Raw genomic sequence first — 22952 nt, forward strand, 5'->3', positions numbered from 1 at the left:
CCCTTCTGCCCTTCATTCCCTCCCGTCCCTCCATCCTCCCTTCCTCGCCTTCCCGCCGAGCGCGCCCTGCGGCTGCCCCGCTCGCTGCGCTCCATGGCGGGGCCGGCGGCCGCGCGGCGGCGGGGCCCGGGCTGTGGGTCGCTGCTGCTGCTGCTGCCAGCACTGCTGGAGAGCTGGGCGGCCTGCCAGGCGCCGCCGGTGCCCGCCGCTGAAATCCCACCGGACGGCGGCGAGCTCGGCGTCGAGCGGCGTTTCGTGCCCGAGAGCTGCCCGCGGGCCGTGCGTCCCGGAGACTTCGTGCGCTACCACTACCTCGGCGCCTTCCCCGACGGCACCCGCTTCGACTCCAGGTATGGCACAAGCCCGCTGCCCCGCGGGGTTTGGTTGGGCACTATGAGGGGGAGAGGAGGGGACCGAGAGGTGCTGTCCCCTACGAGGGCGGTTTTTTGTGGATGTGCAGAGGTTGTGGCACTGGGCGGAGGTTTGGTTCAGGTCCCCCTGCTTTTCCCAGCAGTGCCCCTTGGGAGTTTTTGGGGTGACCACCTGGAAGCAGGTCAGCAGCAGGATGAGCAGTGTCCTACACGCGGGACATACAGATCACCATGGGAAGCTGTCTTTGAAATATGAAGAGTAGAGAGCTGGGGTGTGACCGCTGGGGACATAGGGCAGGACCTCTGTAGTGGCTCAGTCCAGTCCGCAGTACTTTGCTTGACCTCATGGATCCCTACCACTGCTTCTCCAAGGCGCTGAATGGGAGTTTTCTGCTCCAAGAGTGAAGACCATGAGGTTATTCAGCTAGTCTTAGCCCGGTAAAAAGAAGTGTATATGGTATCAGACTCTCACAGCAGTAATTTCCTGCCCGTTTCATTCTGTGCATTTCCTATGTCTTCTCCAGGCTCAAATTTACCTGAATGTGATTGTTTCTGAATCATTATCCTTGCCGGAAATATAGGAATTATCGGGTTGTACTTACATAGAATTTTTTGGATACTTTATCTTTGAATAAATGAGACCTATGTACAGTGAAGTGTCTGACTGCTTTCTTGCTGTTATTTTGGGATCAGGAAGCCTAAATAGCGGGATAAGGAGATTATGAAGGGTGCTGTTGCTGCTGACAGCTTATTTGTTTTTTCTTACTTCGTTCATTGCCAATGATCAAAGTATTATTTAGAACGATAAAGCAAAATCTATTTTCAGTAATTCTGGTAATCTCCCTTGTGCTTCAAGGAAAATCTCAGTTCAAAACTCAGTTCTCCTTCTGGAGCTGACTGCAGTTAGGATGCCAGTAGTGTCACCAGTACTTTGCTGGCTAAACTGTAGGATGTGAGAGCTGGCACTTCAGCTGGTGTTGGTGCAGTTTCAGTGAAAAGGCACAGCACAGGCAGTGAATCTATCGGCAACTGTTGGGCTTGGAACATAAATCTTAGCTGTGAATGTGAAGAAACAGAAAAGCAGCATCCTCATGCCTTGTTTTATAAATATGTGACAATTAGAAAACTGGCCATGTATTCAGAAGTGTGTTTCTGATTGCTACTTGTGCATTGAGGCAGGGCACCTGGAGGGGCTGCCCAGGTGCTGGCTCTCCTTTTAGTTCCAAGTTCCCTTTCATTTTGTTCTGAATTACTTGGGGCAAGAAAAGATTGTGCAAAACTTATAGCGTTTATCTCTTTGGATCCTCAAAATCCATAAGTAGTAATGGTGATAGTCTGGTCCAACTTGAATATTTTTTGTGGCTGCTTTCATTTCAAAAGGGTGCAAATTATCAGGTTTGTTCTTTTTTTTTTTTTTTTTTTTTTTTTGTAGATGGCAGCTCATGTTGATGAACTTTTGTTATTCACTATAATCTTTTTTAAGATATGTCAGTGTTTAATCTTGTTAAGGCGTGGAAAAATAGGAGTATTTTATTTTTTGTATGTTAACGGAAGAAATATTTTGGAGTGTTTGTTCTAAAGTCTTTGGTGTTCCCTGTCTAGGAGTTAAAGAGATTAAGTCAATTTATACAAAAAGAACCCCTTTTTTTTCCTGTTTTTGTTTATTTGTTTGCTTTTTTTTTTTTTAAGTTTATAAGCATGCTTACCAGCATAAATTTAATTCAACGCTACTATGAAATCAGTCTAGAAAATACTCTAGATGTTGAGCTAAGGGCAGATTTGTTTTATTCCTTCTTCAACTCTTGAAAATGTTCTTGAGTTTTAAAATTATTTTTCTGTATTTCCAAGTAGCAGGTAGTAATATTGCTTTTTGCATTATCAGGCTGTTGCCGAAGTCATAGTAATCATGGCTGTGTCATAAATTAGCATATTATTATCATTAGATGTATATTATTTTTTTTTGCATCAGCATTTTTTATTTCCATGACCATAAAATGATTTGCATTTAAAAGTGTAAATTTAATTGCCTAGTCATCTACTGCTATTAATTTGGTCAATTCCACTAATAGAAACAAATTTTGCTTAATTTTAAGGAATCTGCAAAGTCAGTCCTGATCAGTACTTTATTCAGTTCTCTGCTTTGCATCAATGTTCTCTTAACTGTATATTTATTATACTAAAAAAAAGGTCTTCTGTTGTAAGTTCATCCCAGATGTATTGCCAAGCTTTGTCAATTGCTACAAAATACCATTTTGGAGGGTTTCTTGGAACCTATTATGTTACTAGTCTTAACATACTAATTATGGTTCTGTGTGTATAATAGAATTTGTGAAGGCCTAATTTAAATATTTTCTATCCTTTCCTGGTTGTGGGAATATTACTGCAACTGAAAGTGAATGCTTGGTAATAGAGGGTTGTCTACTTTAAGAGAACTATTTGTCAAAAGGAAAAAAAAGATGGAGCAAACATAGAGATCACTCAGTAAAATATTTGAGAGATTCAAGGCTGTGGGACTGTTAGGAGGCTCAGTATGTCATAGAAGATATGTGTACAGTCTTGGAAGGAAAGTTGGACATCATTTCCTTAGGGATGTCTAACTACTGGATGCTTTCCAGAATTTTAGCATGCAAAAGGGACAAGCCTTTTTATTATTTTTTTAAATGTCCTTGAAATTATAAAGGGGGTTTGGGAAAATGGAAGCAGTAAAAGTTTAAAAACAGGCATGAAGCTTTTGAGATGCTTCTTGACATGTGTTTATATATTGCTTCAAGAAATTCAATAGCAGTAATTCAGGCACATCAAAGTGGGGTCATTGTGCAGATTTAAGGCGAGCAAGTGAACCATGTAAGATAGCATTCTGCTGTGGTAACACTGCTGTTCTCCATCCTCTCTGGAAAACGGAGTCATTGAAGCATCATTTCTTTTACCTTTTGAATACTCATGTATTATCACAGAGGAGGATAATTTGTTTCTTAATTCTTGGTCTGGCAAACCTGCTGTTTAAAACACGTCTCTATGCTTTAAATGAGAGCTGTGAAAATGGAGGAGAAAATAAATAACCTGTTGGCAAACCTCACAGCTACTACTTAAAAAGGCATCTTTTCCCTTTCTCCTTCTCCCTCAGAGGTTGGAAGTGTGGTGTCTCACACTGTAAAGCTTACAGGTCTTAAATTTTTGTGATGTCACTGACTGAAATCAATATGCCGAGATTGTGTTGTGGAAGCAGTTATCCTTTCATACCTCATAATAGTGTTTAATTTTTCCTTTTCTTCCTTAATTTTCCAGTGCTGCTTTTAATATTAGTGTGTCAATTAGCTGTTTGTAGTTCTGGCCTTCAGGTGCCTGTAGTACACCTTGCACTCTGCTAGAATGTGTTTCCGATAGGCAATGAGCAGTAAACAGAAGAACTGTTTTGAAGTCTCAGGAGCACCCTGGATTTACCCCTTCCTTTAGGAGCTGTCTTGTGATTAAGTTAGGCTAACGGGGCAAGAGGGAGACAAGGTGCAGTTAACTCTCTCTCTTTCAAACAAAACTTTAATGTAATGTAAAACTTTAATGAGTGGAAGGGGTGTAAATGAACCACTAACATTTTTGAGTGCTTTTCCCCCTTCAGCTATGACAGAGGATCCACATTCAACGTGTTTGTGGGCAAAGGTCAGCTTATTGCTGGGATGGACCAAGCTCTGGTGGGCATGTGTGTGAACGAGCGTCGGTTTGTGAAAATTCCCCCTAAGCTTGCCTACGGATCTGAAGGTGTCGGTAAGTACAGCACTGGGCCAGCTGCTTGTGTAAGGGATTCAACAGAGCAGATAGGAAATGAGCCACAGAAGAGAAGGCTAGAAACTTCAAGTAGTGAATTTCAGGGAGGTTATATCCTGCTCCTCAGAGGTGTTTGTTAAGCCTATAGCCTGAAGTAATCTTTCTAGACTCCCCCTGTGTTGCCTTCGTTGGGGGGAAACGAAGGCAAGTGGCGACCTGGTTAGAGCAGGCCACGGCGAACACACACACACACACACTTTTACAATCCCAGTCGCCGGACAAATCACTCGCTACACTGATGCAGTCGACGGTGAAATGCATTTATTGCTCGGCAAACACGGGCTTAAGTAACTTCGATACAGCTGTGATTGGCTAACGCCATGGAGAGGGCGGAGCCTAACTCCTCGTGCATAACGATGTCTTCTGAACGAACTTTCTAGCTCACCACATTTCCCCCCTCTCCATGACCGATTAAGCTTTCGCAGCTGTGCTAAACTGATGTTAGTAACAACTCGTGAAACATATTAGTAACAACACGCGAACTAATTTAAACGTCTAAATGCAATCGCAACTTGGTTATCACTTATCCAGTCTAACAATGAAACGGGGACTGAACATTAACACGGGTGCAACAACTGCAACTAGTCCCACTAGGGTGAACACATGGGTGGTAAACAGGGCTGTTGGGTAAACAGGGGAATTGAACTGATTTCATTGCCGGAGCTTTTGGCCGTGACGTTGGAACTTGTCTTCGAGTTCTTTGCTTCGCCGATGAAGCGGGTTTGGCAACAACAGAACACCGAAGCACGAAGATGGAACGCGAGGCTGATGAGATGGATCACGGCGGTGAACCTGTCAAAAGAAACTCAAGAGATTTCGTTAGTTTCATTGGTTTTGTTAGACAGCACGGGCTTTATGGATTTTAATGGGCACCACTTGATGACATCATCATTTTTTACTGCCGTGTACTCTCTGCCCGTTACAACTAGCTTCCATCGTCTCTTTAGCGCAGGAAGCTTCTGCTGTCTCCAGAGCAGTCACTGCTTCAGAGGTTAGCTCCAGTCCACTTGCTGTGGTGTCATCACTCACATTCTTTCTAGTTTCTGGCACTGTCTTAGCAGTGCATCCTCCACAGTAACACTCAGTTCAGCTGCTTTCTGAATTTCTTTCTCTTCCTCTTCTCTTGCCTGCTCAATGCACTCTGTCAGAGCAGCAGATATCCATGATGGTGATCTCTCCTCAATGCTGCTCACCAACCTTTCTTCTTCCACAACAGTAACAGCAACTGCATGTACCAGCCCTTCAGATCCTTACTCCATCCTCAGGGTCTCCTCTAACTTTTCTGCTCTCTCTTCCTCTGAGGTTTGTTCTCTCATTGCTTCAGCATCTTTCACTCGTTGGGCTTCCATCTTTTCCTGTTCTGCTGCTTCATACTCCGATAAAGGAACAACAGCTGGAATATCAGAATGTTCTTCAGGTGTTTCTGCCATGTCTTCTCTTGCTTGTTACCTGCAGCTGAGCCCACGCACCAGGGCACTGGCAGAGGAATTCTCGCATGTGTGAGCATGCTCCTGCCTGGACTGCTGGATGGGGACCCGGTGCCCCTCCAGGAGGAGCGCCCGCAGTCCTGGCGCGAGAAGAAGCTGATGGAGGGACTGCTGCGTGGATGGGAGCTAGATGTTCTTCTTCTGTGACTGGCTGGTTCGATGCCCAGGTGCCTTGGAGCAAATCTCCTGTCTTTCTCCCCGCTTCTTTTCCCTGTGTTTTTTGGGGTTTTTTTTTTTTTTTTTTTTTTTTTTGACTTTTAAAAATAACATTGCCCACTTTATTTTTAACTTCCACGCTATTGGGGCGAACGATGAAGAAATTAATTCTTTTCTTTACGTTTCAGTAGTGCTACAGGTTTGGCTTCACCGCGAAGGGTGGGAAGCAGCAGCAGCTCGTGTTTACGGAGCTGCGGCACCAACCTGGGCCAGGGCTGTGGGGTGTGAGGCCCCCCCCGTTCCTCCCGACGGGCTGGGAGCGGGGGGCTCTCCCTCTGCCACCTTCCCATCCTCTTCAGAGATGCCCTCCGCCGCTTGGAACAGCTCCTCGGCGAGGGCGGCAATGCGGGACGGCGCCTCTTCCCTCAGCAGCTCCCGCAGCAGCGCTTCCACAGCCTCCACCCGCGGCCCCGCCATGGCCCCTCATGTTCGTCACTACCCGTGTGTGAGGCGCGAGAAAGCTCTTGGCCCCGCCCCTCGCCCTCAGGCTCAGCGCCATCTTGGGGCGCATACGGGAGTGGTCTTTTTAAAATTTCATCAGAGTCCGCTTTGTTAGAATTGTTTCGAAACTTGGAAACACTTTCATCATCTGGCGATAGCTTAGCGGTTACTTTAGAGGTCGAATTAGCGGACTGGGGCCGTGAGTAGTTTCAAGCGGCGCGCTATCGCCAATCGCAGTTTGAGTCACGGCAGCCACTCCTACTTTAGGTGTGAATTTTAAACAGTCTCGGGCTGCTCGCCGAGTTTCTTGCTCTGTTAGCGCTCTCTCCAGAGCCTTCACAACTCCTCCCCAGCTCTCCAAATGTTTACCAGAGCTGGAGACAATCACGTTGTTAGCGCAAGCGTTAGTACACTCCCTCCAGCACCCTGAATGCAGGGTGTCTGTGGTACGGTCTATTGCCCTCGATTTTAACAACTGCATGATTACGTAATCAAAATTCCTTGATTTGCATTGGATGCCACATTGCCTATGCAATTGGGAAACTACCTTGCCAAGCGCATCCATTTCTTGGCGGTACGTGAGCGTCCTCACCGTCGGGGTCAGATCCAGCTGCCTCGACCGCCCACCTCTTCCAGCGCGACTCCCGTCACCCGGATCGCCCTCAGCCGCGTGTATCGGGGGCTGTTCCCTCACCCGAACACCTGGGGGCGCTCCCGGGTTTCGGCACCACTATGTTGCCTTCGTTGGGGGGAAACGAAGGCAAGTGGCGACCTGGTTAGAGCGGGCCACAGCGAACACACACACACACACTTTTACAATCCCAGTCACCGGACAAATCACTCGCTACACTGATGCAGTCGACGGTGAAATGCATTTATTGCTCGGCAAACACGGGCTTAAGTAACTTCGATACAGCTGTGATTGGCTAACGCCATGGAGAGGGCGGGGCCTAACTCCTCGTGCATAACGATGTCTTCTGAACGAACTTTCTAGCTCACCACACCCCTGCCTGCTGAAGGTAGAGCAGTTCGCTGCAGAAGACCTTCAGGAAATGAACTTTGCTATGAAAGTTAACTATTTATTTATATCTACCTTCTTGTTAAATACTTAATTAAACCAAAATTGTGGTTTGGCATTGCAGTGCTGCGCAAGGTCTTGTCAGTTCCAAAAGTGTCTTTGTTCTACAGCCTCAGGGAGGCAACAAATGCTAACTCAGGATAGTTTACCTAATGGACAGCTGTGATAAGAGTTCCTCTTGATGGATTTACCCTCATAAATAGCTGCAGCAATGGCAAGGGGCCAAGGAGTTGTAAGCACAATAGGAAATAAGTTGTGCATTATGCAGTTTTTTTAGGGTATGCATGGATTGATTCCTTTTTGCTGATAATTTGTATAAAACGAGAAAGAAAACACTGTGTCTGGTTTTGCTTTTGCAGCTGGTGTGATACCCCCCAATGCTGTGCTCCATTTCGATGTGCTCCTGGTAGATCTGTGGAACTCAGAGGACGAAGTGCAGGTTCAGACTTACTTCAGACCTGAGAAGTGTCCTCGGACAGTCCAGGTGTCTGACTTTGTACGATACCATTACAATGGAACATTCTTAGATGGGACTCTATTTGATTCAAGGTATGCAACTGGGTTGTGTGTCTTTGTGTAGTTTAATATTTCACCATCATTTGCTCCCCTTTTGCCTGTGTAACAATTAATGCTAATTGCCCAGAAACACAGGAAATGAAATCTGGTATCAGATGTGTGTTAGTAATTTATGCAGGGATTATAGGCTAGCGGTACTGCCTCAAACCAATAAAACTGTGCATTATTTCTTCATGGGCATTACCAATCCAGATTTTTTTTTTAATTTTAATTTTTGTTTCCTGTATTTATATTACTACTTATTGCAGTCAGTTTAAAGTCTCTATAACTGGTATAGCTGTTCAGATTAGATATGAGTTTTGTAAACTTAGCAGGGTTTGTAATGAAGGTGAGCAACTAACACTTTCTTGTTGAGATTTTAAGTGCACAGCATGTGTGCTTCATTAGAGCCCAGTGGAAAACAATGCTTTAGTAAGTGCCTGAGAGCCATTGTTCAAAGCCTAAAGTTCCTAACATAGCTAAGCTAAGCACTCTGGAAAACTTCCCAGGCAGCCCTTGGTAAATGAAGGACTGATACTTTTGGACTAGCAATTTGTGAGTTACGCTGTGCATAGTATGTGGATTTAAAGGTTAATATTGTTCTTTCCTGTGCCAGTCTGACACCTGGTTGTGTTTTTTTTTTCTTTCTCATGTTTAGCCATAATCGGATGAGAACCTATGATACCTATGTGGGAATTGGATGGCTGATTCCTGGTATGGACCAGGGTCTCTTGGGAATGTGTGTAGGAGAGAAGCGCATTATCACAATACCACCTTTCCTGGCATATGGAGAAGATGGAGATGGTAAAATTTTCCTGTAGCTGTTCCTCTTTTTGTTTCAATCCCAAGTCATACATATTTTAAAACAAACTTTCTGTATTTTAAATTTATGGGCAGCATTATTACCCTGTTCAGAGAGGCACTGCTAAACAGATATATTGTTGATACAATTGTAGTATATATATACTGAAATTTTATTTCAATCAAGGAATATAATCTGTGATTGTGTAGTGGCACCAAAAACTTGAAGACAGGTGACTAGATAGTTCTTTCAGACTGCCACAGAAAGCAGAAAATTTTTAAGAAAAAAATGAGTTAAATGTATTTTTAATTCCAGATGGGTTTTGTTGGTTTTTTTTTTAACAAATACTCTAGTGAGAACTACAAAATGGATTGTCTTGTGAGACTGTGCAGCCTGTAGATCCTACATAGATGTCCCAGTGTTTAATTATTGGACAGTTAGATGTAGTTTGTGACTTTTCCATATATTTTTTCCCTTCTCTGAGGTTTAAGGATGTGTCTGTGGTGTACAAGGTTTCATACCCCTTTTGTGACTTCATTACCATTACAGTAATTTCACGATTATAAGCCGCACTAAGTATAAGCCGCACATTACAATACAGAGTGTGATAAAAAGTATCTAGTCTATCACCATCTGTTGAGGGTGGGGGCAGTGATCCTTATCTCAACGGCAGATATTCTACTAATGGACCATCCATTGAAACCAGGCGGGGCATTGTTCTTTATCTTTTCACAACCCATCCTTCCTCCAGTGAGTAATTTTCTGGTAATGACTCATTGAGTCCCACTGTATGACTGATAAAACTACTGCATCCCATTGGAAGTTGCTCCAGCCAGGGGGAAGAGCCCAACATTTCTTACTAAGATAAAAACAGAGGTTTTTGGACACTAAGGGGAACCCCTTCTCCACCGGACTCCAGAGGAAAACTGGATTTCTCCACATCACCACTGGACCTCTGGAGGGAAACTGCGCCTTCTGCAGGAGCACTGCTTCAACTGAATCACATCTGTCACTGCAGGAGGATGCAGCCACCATTTAATGGGACTGCTACCAACACCCTGCCTGACAGGGTGTCAGGTTGTACTCTGACTTTGTCAGGGTTTGGAGTTGTTTCTTTGTAATACTGTATTTCTATTTTAATTTCCCTAGTAAAGAACTGTTATTCCTAATTCCCATATCTTTGCCTGAAAGCCCCTTGATTTCAAAAGTATACTAATTTGGAGGGAGGGGGTTTACATTCTCCATTTCAAAGAGAAGTTCCTGCCTTTCTCAGCAGACACCTGTCCTCCGAACTAAAACAGCAACTTTTTGTTCTTTGTCTGTATATAAGCCGCACCTGATTATAATCCGCATTTTGGGTTTGGACCAAAATTTTAGTCAAAATGGTGCGGCTTATAATCGTGAAATTACTGTAACTGTGGGGCTGAAGAGGCCTTTGTTTTCAGTGAGGCAGTGCCATCGCTGTAGGAATAGAAGGAAATGATTGAGTTGGAGAATGCAGTGAAAAAAAACCCTGAACCAAAAAATTACTGACTAGAAGCAAATTTGGAGAGAGACCTGAATAAATCAGAGGACTGGACAATCACCAGCCATATGAAATTAACAGTATTCTTCAAGTGGGATGCAGCAGCCCTTGTTGTGTGCACAGACTGGGGAATGAGGGGCTGGAAAGCAGCACCATGGGAAGGGACTTGGGGCTCCTGGTGGATGGCAAGTTCAACATGATTTGGCAGAACCCTGGCAGCCAGGAGGGCCAACCTGGAGGCATCAGGCACAACATCACCAGCAGAGCAAGAGAGGGGATTGTTCCACTCAGCTCTGCACTCAGCTCAGCTCTCACCTTGAGTGCTGGGAGCAGGTCTGGGTGCTAAAATATAAGCAAGATATTCAACTATTAGAAAATGCCCAAAGGAAGGCAACCAAGATGGTGAAGGGTCTTGAGGGGAAGCCATGAGAGAATCCGCTGAGGTCACTTGGTCTGTTCAACCTGGAGAAGACTGAAGGGAGACCTCACTGCAGTCTGCAGCTTCCTCATGAGGGGAATAGCAGTGATAGGCTCTGGTCTCTTTTCTGGTGACAGGTGACAGGACTTCTGAAGTTGTGTCAGAGGAGGTTTAGATTGGATATTAGGAAGAGGTTCTTCAGAGTGTGGCTGGGCACTGGAATAGGCTCTCCAGGGAAGTGGTCGTAGCACTGAGCCTGACAGAATTCAAGAAGTGTTTAGGCAATTCTCTCAGGCCCATGGTGTGAATCTTGGGGTGTCCTGTGCAGGACCAGGAGTTGGACTGATGATCATAGTGAGTCCCTTCCAACTCAAATAATCTATGATTTGAATTTATTCTGTGAGAGTACATGCTTGATATTTTGCAATATGTGACTTTTCTTCAACAAACATGTTTAAGCTTCTGTAGAACACCTGCTGTTTCTTACCAATTTTCTGCTCTAACACTTTTGTAGGTAAGGAGATCCCTGGCCAAGCTTCCCTTGTCTTTGATGTAGTTTTGCTGGATCTACATAACCCCAAGGATGGTATTGCTATTGAGAACCAGCTCGTGCCCGAATCTTGTGAGCGAAGAAGTCAGACAGGAGACTTCCTCCGATATCATTACAATGGCACACTTTTAGATGGCACATTATTTGATTCCAGGTAACCAAACCATTCAACTCTACAGGTTGCATTTCCTCTGTTATGTCCATAATATGTTCAAACACAGTTTTTAGCTTTTCCTTCCTTTTTGAAAATTTTGAGTGGATCTGGAATCTTTTTAAAAGACTCATAGAAAACTTTTCCATATGGGAAGGAAAAGAGCTGTTTTGTACCATGCCATTGTCACAGATGCCATCTGGGGGTAGTGACCCACCCAGTGAAGCCAAATGCTTTAGGCACACAAGCCTGAAGACTCTTTGCTCCGTAGGGTTTATCTGTCAAATAGGTAATACGGCAATACCACTGAAGAGAGAGAAAATAAATATAATTCCATTTTATGTCCTGAGAATTGTGAGTCAGTGTGCTAGTGTGAGGTTAATCATATTTATACTTGGAAACTGTTTGCATTTGAAGGCTGATGTCTTTCAAGACTGAATTATGGAATTGCAGAATTTAGTAAGAGGGGTTTCCTGTGATAAAGGAAGAGGGATCACTGTGACAGTAAATTCAAAGCTCTATGGGAACATGAGCCTCATATACAGAATCGTATGACTTTGGTTGCTTTTAGTGTGGAACAGTGCTTTACTATCCCGCTCCAGCTTTTGGAACAGCTGGCAGAAGTAGCTAAAAGGAGGAGGTGAAAATGACCCAATGATACATTTTTTATGAAATAAGCTCAGAGAAAAATGTTTAGTACTACTGCAGCAGCCATCTCTGCAGACTTTGATTTACAGTTTGTAAAAGGTTGTAAGATAAGAACTCAAAGCTTATCCAGAATGTGCCTGTTTCTCATTTTTGAGATATGTGTATTTCTGTAGTAATTAATAAATTTTTGAAAATAATTGCATATTTATAAGAGGATTGCTGTCAAGAAACAGTAATAAATACTTTGTAAACAACGGCCTCTACATCATTCGGAAGTGCTGAGGGTTGTTAGAGGGCTTGTTCATTAAAACATGGTATCCTGAACTCCTGCAGCATTCATAAATGAAGAAGTAGAGCAGCTAATAATAGGGATTGAAAATCCTGGAGCTATGCAAGACAAAGTTTTTCACTAGTACAGGGAGTATGCCAAAAGCTCTGTGAATGCTGGGGTTGGGAACTCTAATAATATTTTCCTTTGCCTTTTTACTCTGAAATATTCGGCTGCAGAACTGCCCTGGGCAGCTCAGCCAAGGTTGTCTGGACTTAGAGCAGTTGAATAAACCTCTGAATTACATCAGGGTCTGGTCTTATACTTGTTTAGTTCTTTCCCAGAGCTACCCTGTAAAGATGAATTAAAACCTTTCTGCCTTCTCTTTTTTGGGCTATGCCTTTGTGTAATACACCTTGAAGAAAGGCAGAAGACAGTCATGTCCATGTAAGAAACATAATTTATTGTTGTAGCCTTGTTTTATTCTATCATGAGCAGTACCTGAAGCAGGTCCTTCAACCTGTGTAAGTGGTTGGCTTGGTTTGGAATGGAAGGGATGGTGATGATACTGTTTTGTTGTCATGACTCATTTTAATGTGAAGAATCCCAGGAGAACCTATTTATCCCATCTGCTTCTTGTAGTAGTTAAATTACACAGCTGTGGTTGCAAAATGAGTTAGTTTGCTGGGTGTCCCATGAAAATGAAGTACTTATCAACTATAGTTAGTTGATACATGCTTATTAAAATAGTGTCAGGGCAGGGGAAATTTTAGAGGAGTAAACAATTTTTTTTCCCAGTTACTTGTCAAAACCTGTTTTCTGTTTCATTTAAAATACATGAATAAGTGTGATTTTTCTTTCAAGATACAGTAGAAATGAATTTGCAAATTTGCTAGCTGTTCAGTAGCCAGGATCTTGCTGCTGAGTAATCGGTGACCCATGTGTCACTGACTGATGAAACCTGTTGGCCTGGATTAATGAAACATAGTTCCTTTGGGCCTCCCTAGTGCTGGTTAATGACTGTGTTTGACCTTAACTGGTTTAAGAATTGTGTTGCAGAGCTGTTGCAAAAGCCCATGTTTTCTTGAGTACACCTGACACTGCTAAAATGCAAATATTTTTTGTAGTTATTTGCGAAACCATACATATGATACCTATGTTGGGAAGGGTTACGTGATTGCTGGAATGGATGAAGGTTTGCTGGGTGTATGCACTGGTGAAAAAAGAAGAATAATAATCCCCCCTCATCTTGGATATGGAGAAGAAGGGAGAGGTGAGTTTGGTTTTGCATTCAAATCTTTCGTAGTTAAACCTTTATTGTTTAGTTAATCTTTTTATATTTTCATTTGAAAGGTTTATGAATTAGTTAATTATTTTGTGGACATCAAACTGACAAGACCACATCCAGAATTTGCAAGATTATTTTGATTAGCTAAATAGGCAGGACTATAAAGTACACAACAATCTCACATATAACTGGCAACCTGAACTCATTTGGGTAATTGGTGTTTCAGGCAGACTGGTACTTGGATGTCAGGAACTCTGCAGTATGAGATCTTCCTTCCTATGTGTCTTAAACTCTCTAATCTGAAGCAGTTAATAATGCAAAATTTTCTTCCCCATTCCTTCCACAGCCACTCTAAGCTTTCTCTGTAAATGATGGATGCATATAACAGTGGAGTAACCATGTGTATGTAACATACAATTAATATTTCTTTGGGAAAATTCATTGCTATCTAAACAGATTGCTGTGAAAGGCTGAATATGATAACCCTTCTAGCTGATCACAGCATTGTGGCTGCTGTTTCAAAAAGTGCCTCGTGGGATGTTACTTGGATAAGTGATTTAGAAAAAAGGCCTTTCTTTTGGGAGTGCAAGTTCTGTACTTGTTGATTTGGAATTAGACTCCTTTACTGACAAACCCCAGTTCTAGGCCTGCATGTGTCTTGTTAATCCTGGTAATACACACAATCCTGAGAAGAGGCGGAAGAAATTGCCTGCTTTTAAGATATTTTAAGGAACTGTAAACTTCTGCATATAATGACGTTCCTTGAAGCATGAGGAGTTCTTGAGAATTTAGATGATTAATATTGAATTGGTACATGAAATCGTCACAGAAAAGACATGATTATTGCTTCATTGCTGCATAATTTAAAATTTCAGATTTATATTTAATATAAATATATTATTTGTATTTAATAATTAAAAAAATTCCTTCACCAATGAACTGAGTGAGTGTTTAGTGCTTTCCCACTGGTTGTCTTTTCTACATTGGATGCAGCTTTTATCTGTTGTGTCCTTTGATTCTGAATGAGAAGAGCAAAATGACTCAGTAGCAGACACAGCAGGAATACATATTCCTACAGGTTGCAGTACCTGGACATCATCTACCTGTTCAGGCACCATTTCTTTCTCTATTTTTCTAATTTGCTTTCTATTTAGGAAAAATTCCAGGATCTGCAGTGCTGGTCTTTGATATCCATGTGGTGGACTTCCACAACCCCTCAGATTCCGTCAGCATTACTGTTCACTACAAACCTTCCAACTGCACTGAACTGAGCAAGAAGGGAGATTACCTGAAATACCACTACAATGCTTCGCTCCTGGATGGAACCTTGCTAGACTCCACGTAGGTATTTGAATGACCTGGTAAGGAAAATACTTCCAGCAGCAAAGGCAGAATGAATTCCCTGCAAAGCAAGCTAGCAGGGAATAAAGAATTTACTTTTTTTTTTAACTGAGTATTTATGTAGAATGTGTTTTTTTTATTATGGCTGCATGTCAAAGGTATGTAGGAGGAGAATTTAAAGAAATTCTGTCATAGCATAATGAGAGAACCAAGAACAAAAAGGATGTAGGAGTGTGTTGGAGAAGAATGTAAACAGTATGTCTGGAGTGGTGAAACTTGTTGCATGGCATTCTGTTTAAATGGGCCAGTTAAAGTGTCTGGGCCAGTTATGCCAGGACAACACAGGTCTCATAATGAACGAGCTGTCCAGGTTTATTCAGTTTCTTGGGTAGGATTTGTGCTCTGTTTAGTGCTCCTGAGAGAGGTCTGGTGGGGCTACTTGTGCTCTTGTCTAAGTAGCGCACATTGCTGCTCCTGTATTGTAATGCGGCTGTAAGTGTCAGCATGGAGAAACTATCCGAGGGCTTGACTGTGACTGTGAGGATAATATGCCTCTTACTCCTTTCTCTTGGCAGTACATTTCTGAGGGAAGCAAAAGATTGCTCCAGTCTGTCTCCTGTAGCACTGAAGTGAGCCTGGCACACAGCTACAAGAGTATTTCTGTTATCTGCCTTTTTTTTTTTCTCCTTAATCTTTTGAATAGTACAAGTCATCCAAACAGTATTTTGTTTTTTGAAAGGGAAGTTGGGAAAAACTATTTTTAACCAGGTTATAATTAACACAGGAAGCAGCTCATAGGTTTCACAGTGTACACAATAGCTTGCAGAGCTGAAAAATTGCCTTAATTTGGAGCATGTGGTGCAATGCTGTAGGCAGGAGTGTATACAAGTAATGTGATTGGATTCAAAACACTGTTTATATGTCAGGATTGCTCAATTTCCATTTTGTAGCAGGAGACAAGAGATGTCGAGACCATCTTACTCAAAGCAGTTTTTAGAGAATCAAGGATCATGAATCATGTGCTCCAAATTTTAAGGCTGACCTTTAAGCCACCAAACTGTTTCCTTTCCAAATAATACTCTGTTGTACAAACATGTCCTGCAGAGGCACAACCGAGCCAAATAACCCAAGAAAGACAACCAACAGAATAAAGTGCCTTAATGTTGCACACTCTGCCTTTAGAATCACAATATATGTTTGACTTCTGGGCTTTTAACCGATGATATTTTCTAATTTTAGAAATGAGCCATGGGCAGCAAGGTATAATTCAAAATTTAATATGGTTAAATAGCAATAGTAGTAGTAGCTGTTTGTATTTATAACTACTACATTATAGTGACTGATTTTATTAAAGAGATGACTGATCCATGAAAATGCACTCAGATCCCTATATGAAGTTGGTGGTCCTAGATGAGTGTTGTCCTGGTTTATTGCAAATTTTGGAGGAAACCTCTGAATGGGGCCCCTGTAAGAAACAGATTGAAGCAGTCCCTCCCCCAATTGGCTCAGGAAAAATATTTCCTCAGAAAGAAGAGGGGAAAAAACCTGTTTATTTAACAGGCACAGCACTCCCCAGTGTGAAAAAATGAACAGTATTAAACAAAACTTTTTGCCGCTCCAAAGAGATGACAAATTCAGAAGAGTCCCTTCCGTGGGTTGCAGCCCAGCTCACTCAGTCTGTTCTCCAACCCTCCAGTGCTGCGAAATACTGTAGCCCAGGCCAGGTGTGACTCCTGGTGCGCTTCTGGGTTTTCAGTCCAGAGCAGGTTTGAACAATTCCAAGAAAAATGAAAAAACAAGCACAGTCCAGGGGACTTCTCTGCCTCAGCGAGCCAAAAACAAACCAAAAGCAAAGGAGAGCTCTCTCCTGCTGTACGCTGCAGACAACACAGTCTGTGTGAAGAATGTGAGGGAGCAAGTGCAGACTCTGATAACAAACTTCGTACCTCTTCTCTCCCCCTTCACTCCTTTAACCAGTCTTAAAGCTGCAGAACTCAATATTCAACACCAACAGAACAGATGATTGAGAATACAAGCATCGTAAAGACACCCCAGGACAAATGCACATCTGGAGCTTTTACATCTGCTGAAAAGTCCAATTACAACAGTTAAAAATATGTGAAAGGCAAAAGCCCTCATTTCAAGATGAGATACCTTGAGGTTGTAATTGGCATGATTAAGGATTTTAATTATTGAATTTTGTTCAAGAAGCCTATAATTTTAGTGCCAGAGGACATGTCAGCATCAGAGACCAGTCTGTTTGGTGCTGGCTATAACTTGAGAACAGCTTCAGGTAACTAACTGTTTGGTACAACAAAGCATTGGGTATTAAGCTAATTTTTGGCAATGACAGGACGCTACTAGAAACTGCTATTTCTGTGGTAATTTTGAACAATATAAATTTTCTATTTTATGCTGATTTTTTTCCCCCATTTTTTCCTTCCTTTCCAGACACAGTCTTGGCAGGACCTACAACATAGTTTTGGGATCTGGTCAAGTGGTGTTGGGGATGGACATGGGCCTTCAGGACATGTGTGTTGGGGAACGACGGACAGTTGTTATTCCACCTCACCTTGGTTATGGAGAAGATGGAGTTGGTGAGCACACATCCACTTAGCATCTCTAGAATGACTGAAACATAGGCATACATGTTTTATTAGCTACTTGAATGGGACTTTTTTAGAGGCTTTTTGTGTCATTATTTTAGACACTCCCCCTCCTCCCTGTTCCCCAGTCAAATAAACATGCCCTCTGTGTTGCATTTCAAGTCATGCTGTTGCTGTGGCAAATAGAAAGACTATCACAGTACAAAAGGGAACATGTGCCCCAAATAATGTTGCCTTGTCAGAGCAGAAAGCTCCAGGCAATCTGGTGTTGTGGAGGGATGCAAACACTGTTTTCCATGATAGGGAGATGAGTGCTTGTGTTTGGACATGCAACATGTTATTCAGGAAACAGAGCCATAGGGGACTGGTCAGCTTTAGTATGCTAGGAAAGTCAGAAGATACATAAACTGAGTATAAGATGTGAAACAGTGTATTGGTGCTGTTAAAACTCCAACACAAATACATTTTAAGCCAGCTTTAGGGCATTAAGGCATGTAAATTTTTAATGACGTGGACAACCATAATAAAAAAAATGATACAGAACTGACAAGAGCTTTCATGTCCAGATACGTTGTTTCTGGTTTTCCTGGTTAAAAGATTTGAGGGAAAGGAGTCTATCATGAGATCACCAAGATCACCAAATTCTGATGTGTATAGAAACAGTTGCATGAGTTGCTGTGTTCTTTGAATAGTTCCAGAACAGTTTGTAGTCTATATAGACTGTCAGGCATCATGTGCAGAGCTTACTGGAGAATTAATTTGAGTTAAGGATGCATTTCCACTTGTACCTCTCTTCTGTGAAAAGTTAGGAGTATTATATATATGCCATGTTTTATACATGATTTTATCTATTATACATTATATATAATTGCATAGCTATACATAATAAATTGAAAATTTCCTCATGACATGAAAAGTCTGCTGTCTAAAATACCTTTCATAAGTATTCACCATTGTTCAGGTTACATTTGATACACATCCTGAAACATTGCATGATTTATTAGTGTGTTGGTATATACCCAGCTATCTGAAGAAATTGATTGTTTGCAGACTCTTGCAAACAGATTTTCCTTTTTGAAGACTAAATTAAACTCCTTCCATGGTATCCCTGAGGTAACATCCCAAGCTGTTGCAACACTGTTGAGTCTCACAGAACTATGCTGATACACAGTGCATTGGCGAGATAAAGGAAAATGGATTATTCCTACGAGTTTCGTTTTTAAAAGTAAAAAAATGGATACAGTTAAAATCACGGAATTATAGAATGGTTTGGATTGGAAGGGACTAGTTCCAACTCCCCTGCCATGGGCAGAGACACCTTCCACTAGAACATGTTGCTCAGGGCCCCATACCAGCCTAGCCTTGAACATTCCTAGGAATGGAGCATCCACAGCTTCTGTGGGCAATCTGTTCGAGTGCATCAAGTTTTATTATATGAAGGGTTCCTTTTATAATCATCCTTGGTGAAGTGATCAGGAAGATTTGATGGGCTAGGGATCACACTAGAGAAGTGCCTTTTGAAGCAGGAAGGTAAATTTAATTGTGAATTAAAAGAAAACATCCTCTTCAATGTAAGTGAGAATAAATACTCCTCTTTGCCATTTGTTGTGACAGAAGGAGAAGTGCCTGGTAGTGCTGTATTAGTTTTCGACGTTGAGCTGCTGGAATTGGTGTCTGGCTTGCCTGAAGGATACATGTTTGTATGGAATGGGGAAGTCTCTCCAAACCTTTTTGAAGAAATAGACCAGAATCATGATGGAGAGGTTCTTTTGGAGGAGGTAAGCTGAGATGATGAAAATACCTGTAGTGGTTTTCTTCTACTACCATCATTGCCAATATTGAAGGATAGAGTCTTTCCTCATGTTCTTCTTCTTTTCCTTTTTCTTCTGGAATGGTGCTTGTCAATAAGGGAACAGGAAGGCAGGGTGTCAGCTATAATGGCTATTCAGCTTTAGAGTTAAAGAAATGAGGACTGTAAGAATGACCATACTGCATAAAATCAGTTACTGTTGTGGTTTCCTTGGTCAGTAACAAGAGGCAGAGTTAGTATCCAAGATTCCTTTTCTGTATTGGCCTTCTTGGTGTCTGTCTCAGTGTTAATTGACAGTTTGTGGTGAATTCTTGAGCCAAAGCTGAACCTGCAGCAGTGCATTCAGGAACTGTCTAATCTCTTCTCGAGCCTGGCAATGCCAGTGGCCACTCCTTACACATGTGAATTGTGTGCTGTGCAGTCAAGTTCTTCTGCTTGCTTGCTTTTAAAATCTGTTTTGTGAGAATGTCATTGGGTGCCCCAATTGAAAGCCACTTGCTTTTGCCACACCAGTTCTGGTAACATAAACATCTGTGAGATTTCCCTCTGCCTTTTCTTTTAACTCAAATTCTATTTTTTTATTCTCTTCTGAAGTCTGCTTTGTCACCTTTCTCTATCCTTCTGTTTTGTCCCTTTTTTCCCCCCTTTTTTTTCTCCCTGGAGTGGTGCTGCCTGCAGTGTTCATGAGGCATGTTGTGGCCCTGTCGAACAGCATGAAATGCCTTTGAGGATTTAAAAACCTAATAGAGTTAAATTGAATTCTTGATTTCCCTTTTTCTTGCACTCTCTTCCACTTCTTTGTTTTCCTTCCATCTTCTCTCTTGTATTTACCTCCACATCTGTCCTTGCAGAGAAGCAAAAAGCTTTTGTTGGTTTAGAGAAAGAGGAGGGTGAGGCTGTTGCTGTCCACATCAGCAATCATTCTGGCATTGCTCCCTCTAAGATGCAGGTGGGATTCTGTTTTACAGTGTGAACTACATGTATCACCATGCAAAATTACTGCCCTTCCTCCATATAGAGCTGTTCCTATGTCCAGCTGTCCAACCCATCTTCCTCCTAAATTATGAGCAAGATGCTTTCTTGTTATGTGTCTAAAACCCACTGGAATGAGTCAGGAAATCCCTGCTGTGCTCCACAAAGAGTGATTTAACCTCATGTATCTGTTCTAATTAGTCCAGTTTGGGTGGTAACCTTTACCTAGGTACACTTAATAAGTAGTAAGATGCTGGATACTCTTAATTTTCAAATGTCATTTTCACTGTAAGCTGTTTTCTTCTGCTTTCCCTTCTCTTAGTTTTCAGAGTACATCCAAACTCAAGTTGATACTGGCAAAGGAAAATTAGCTCCTGGCTTTGATTTTGAAAAGATTGTTAAAAATATGTTCACCAATCAAGACAGGGATGGAAATGGTAAAGTTACTGCTGAAGAATTCAAGTTGAAAGATCAGGAGGCCAAAGAGGAACACGATGAACTGTAAAGATAAGAAAAAATCCAAGAATCCTGACATGACCTACTGTTTAAACATGTACCAGAAGGAGCTTTGGCAAGCATGGTTCTGGAAGGATAGCCCTTGGATAGCCTGTGTCTGCCTCTGCTTGGGTGTGGGTAGGCTGTTAAAATAGGAAGAGATTTTCAGTTGGAATTATTAGATATCTCTGAAAAAAGTGTTAAGTGCCTCAAGGTGGGGTGTATAGAAAGGTAGGGAGTGTCGTGCTGTATGTGGTGCTGTGAACCACATGTGTATGTGAGGTCTGCTTTTATGCTAAAGATACGAAGTTGTCATTGAAGAATACATGGTCAGTTCGGTGGATGGTAGAGAAAACCAACTAAATGCTTTTTAAAGAGTTTTAAAAAACCTTCTGTATCAGAAATATTTGCGTAGAAAAATGAACAAAATATTCCCTGTAATAATAACCTGTAAAAGTTGTCAGGTATTGATCCCAGTTCTTTTCAGAAGGCATGAGCACTCTTCCCAGTAACTGAACAAACTCACATGGATTTTTGCCAGCAGAAAATCTGATTTGCAAATTGCAGAACATGGCTGTGCCATTGCAAAATTTACATAAACTGTAACTTAAACAGACCTCGAATTGATACTATCTATGTGTTGGGTTTTTACCTCACAGAATAAAAGTTTCCTACCATCTGTACTGTGCTGAATTAGTAACCTTGACTATTTTGCTGGCTAGTGTCAATCATTCCAAAACCTCTCTAGTTCCAACCTTATTTATAGTTTTGTTAGACATTAAATATTAACATACAGGGTCCAAATGCTGTCATAAATACTGTTGAATGCTGTCATAAATACACAGTTGATTTTGTGTTGGGATCTGTCTCCTATTTTGGGTAGGTTAAGGAGTAAGTACTTAGAGTTTAAGCAGCAGAGCAGTCTGCAGTGGCAAACAGACAGACAATGATAAAATCAAGAAACAGGCCCATCTGTTTGTGCGTGCTAACGTTCTGGCCCAACCCTCAAAACAAAGTCAGGCCTGGGATTACTGCTCAGATTCTGTGACTTGAGACAGTCACCCATTAGCTCGACAAATGCAGCAGAGCTGCCTAGTACTAAATATATGAAACAGACCCATTTTCTGGAAGGCTGTGGGATCCCCCTCTTTACACAGCATGCAAAAAGCACAAACACATAGAGTGAGACACTGTCAGAAAGGAGTGGAAAGGGAGTTGTGTTTCCATTATAAGCTTTGTGTCTAGTTTCCTGCTTTCCTGTACATGTGGGACATAAGCTTCCTAGGATGCTCTTTCTAAAAATTGGTGTTTCAGTTGGATGAAAACATTTTGTATTGGTTTTTAGTGCTGTTCTTACAAAAAGTGCAGTGAAATATTTTTTTGAGTTTGATACCATTAAATGTTGGATAACTGATCTTTCTGATCTTTTTGTTAAATAAAATGATCAACTATGACTTTTAAAGTTTTTTTTGTCTGTTTGTTTGTTTGTTTGTTTGTTTTTTCTGGAGTTTTGGTGAGTTGGGACCACGAGTTGAAGCAAATACCATTCCTGCAGCTCTCTTCTCTTGTACACAGCAGGCTTGTCCTGAATATGTTCAATACTGCTATTAATGTTCAAGAAAAATATTTTAAACTATGATAATGGATGATTTTGTACCAGATTTAGAAGTTGTGGATATCAGGAACAGGCACTTCCATTCCAAAGTTTGTGTCCAGAATGGCTCCTTACCATTTTGTGAAAGCAGTTCTCTCAGCAGACTGTTTTTCCCTTTTGCTTTACTTTGAAGCAGGTTGCTCACTTTTTGCTGTGGTTCAGATGCAGTCCCTTCTGTGTGTTGACAAAGCTGAGAGAAGGAGTGGGAAGCAAGTTGTGATTGGAGTACTGCCAGAAGCAGAATTCAGTGTGAAAACAGCCCCTTACTCTGTTCTCATACGTTCCCCCAAGAAACCAAGTCTGTCTTGAGGATATCCCCACTCCTTCTGGGGGGAAGGAACTCAAGCATCTTTAAGGTCCCTTCCCAACCCAAACTGTTTTGTGATCTCTTGAACTGTTTTGTCTGAGAAAACCTTAGTGTTTCTGCATAGAGGAACATTCCAGATGAATCCTGGGA

The 22952-nt window shown here is 41.9% G+C and overlaps 1 protein-coding gene across 1 annotated transcript; it reads left to right on the forward strand.

Moving 5' to 3' along the window:
- On the forward strand, positions 1-22303 carry FKBP9 (FKBP prolyl isomerase 9). Its single transcript, XM_033078642.2, has 10 exons — positions 1-350; positions 3985-4130; positions 7772-7961; positions 8626-8771; positions 11227-11416; positions 13457-13602; positions 14772-14958; positions 17410-17555; positions 19179-19342; positions 20669-22303. The coding sequence occupies exons 1-10, from the start codon at positions 94-96 to the stop codon at positions 20849-20851; spliced, it is 1755 nt and encodes a 584-aa protein (XP_032934533.1). The 5' UTR covers positions 1-93; the 3' UTR covers positions 20852-22303.
- Positions 22304-22952: the final 649 nt, after the last annotated feature.

The sequence above is a fragment of the Catharus ustulatus genome, chromosome 1 (genome assembly GCF_009819885.2).
Source record: "Catharus ustulatus isolate bCatUst1 chromosome 1, bCatUst1.pri.v2, whole genome shotgun sequence".
NCBI lineage: Eukaryota > Metazoa > Chordata > Aves > Passeriformes > Turdidae > Catharus > Catharus ustulatus.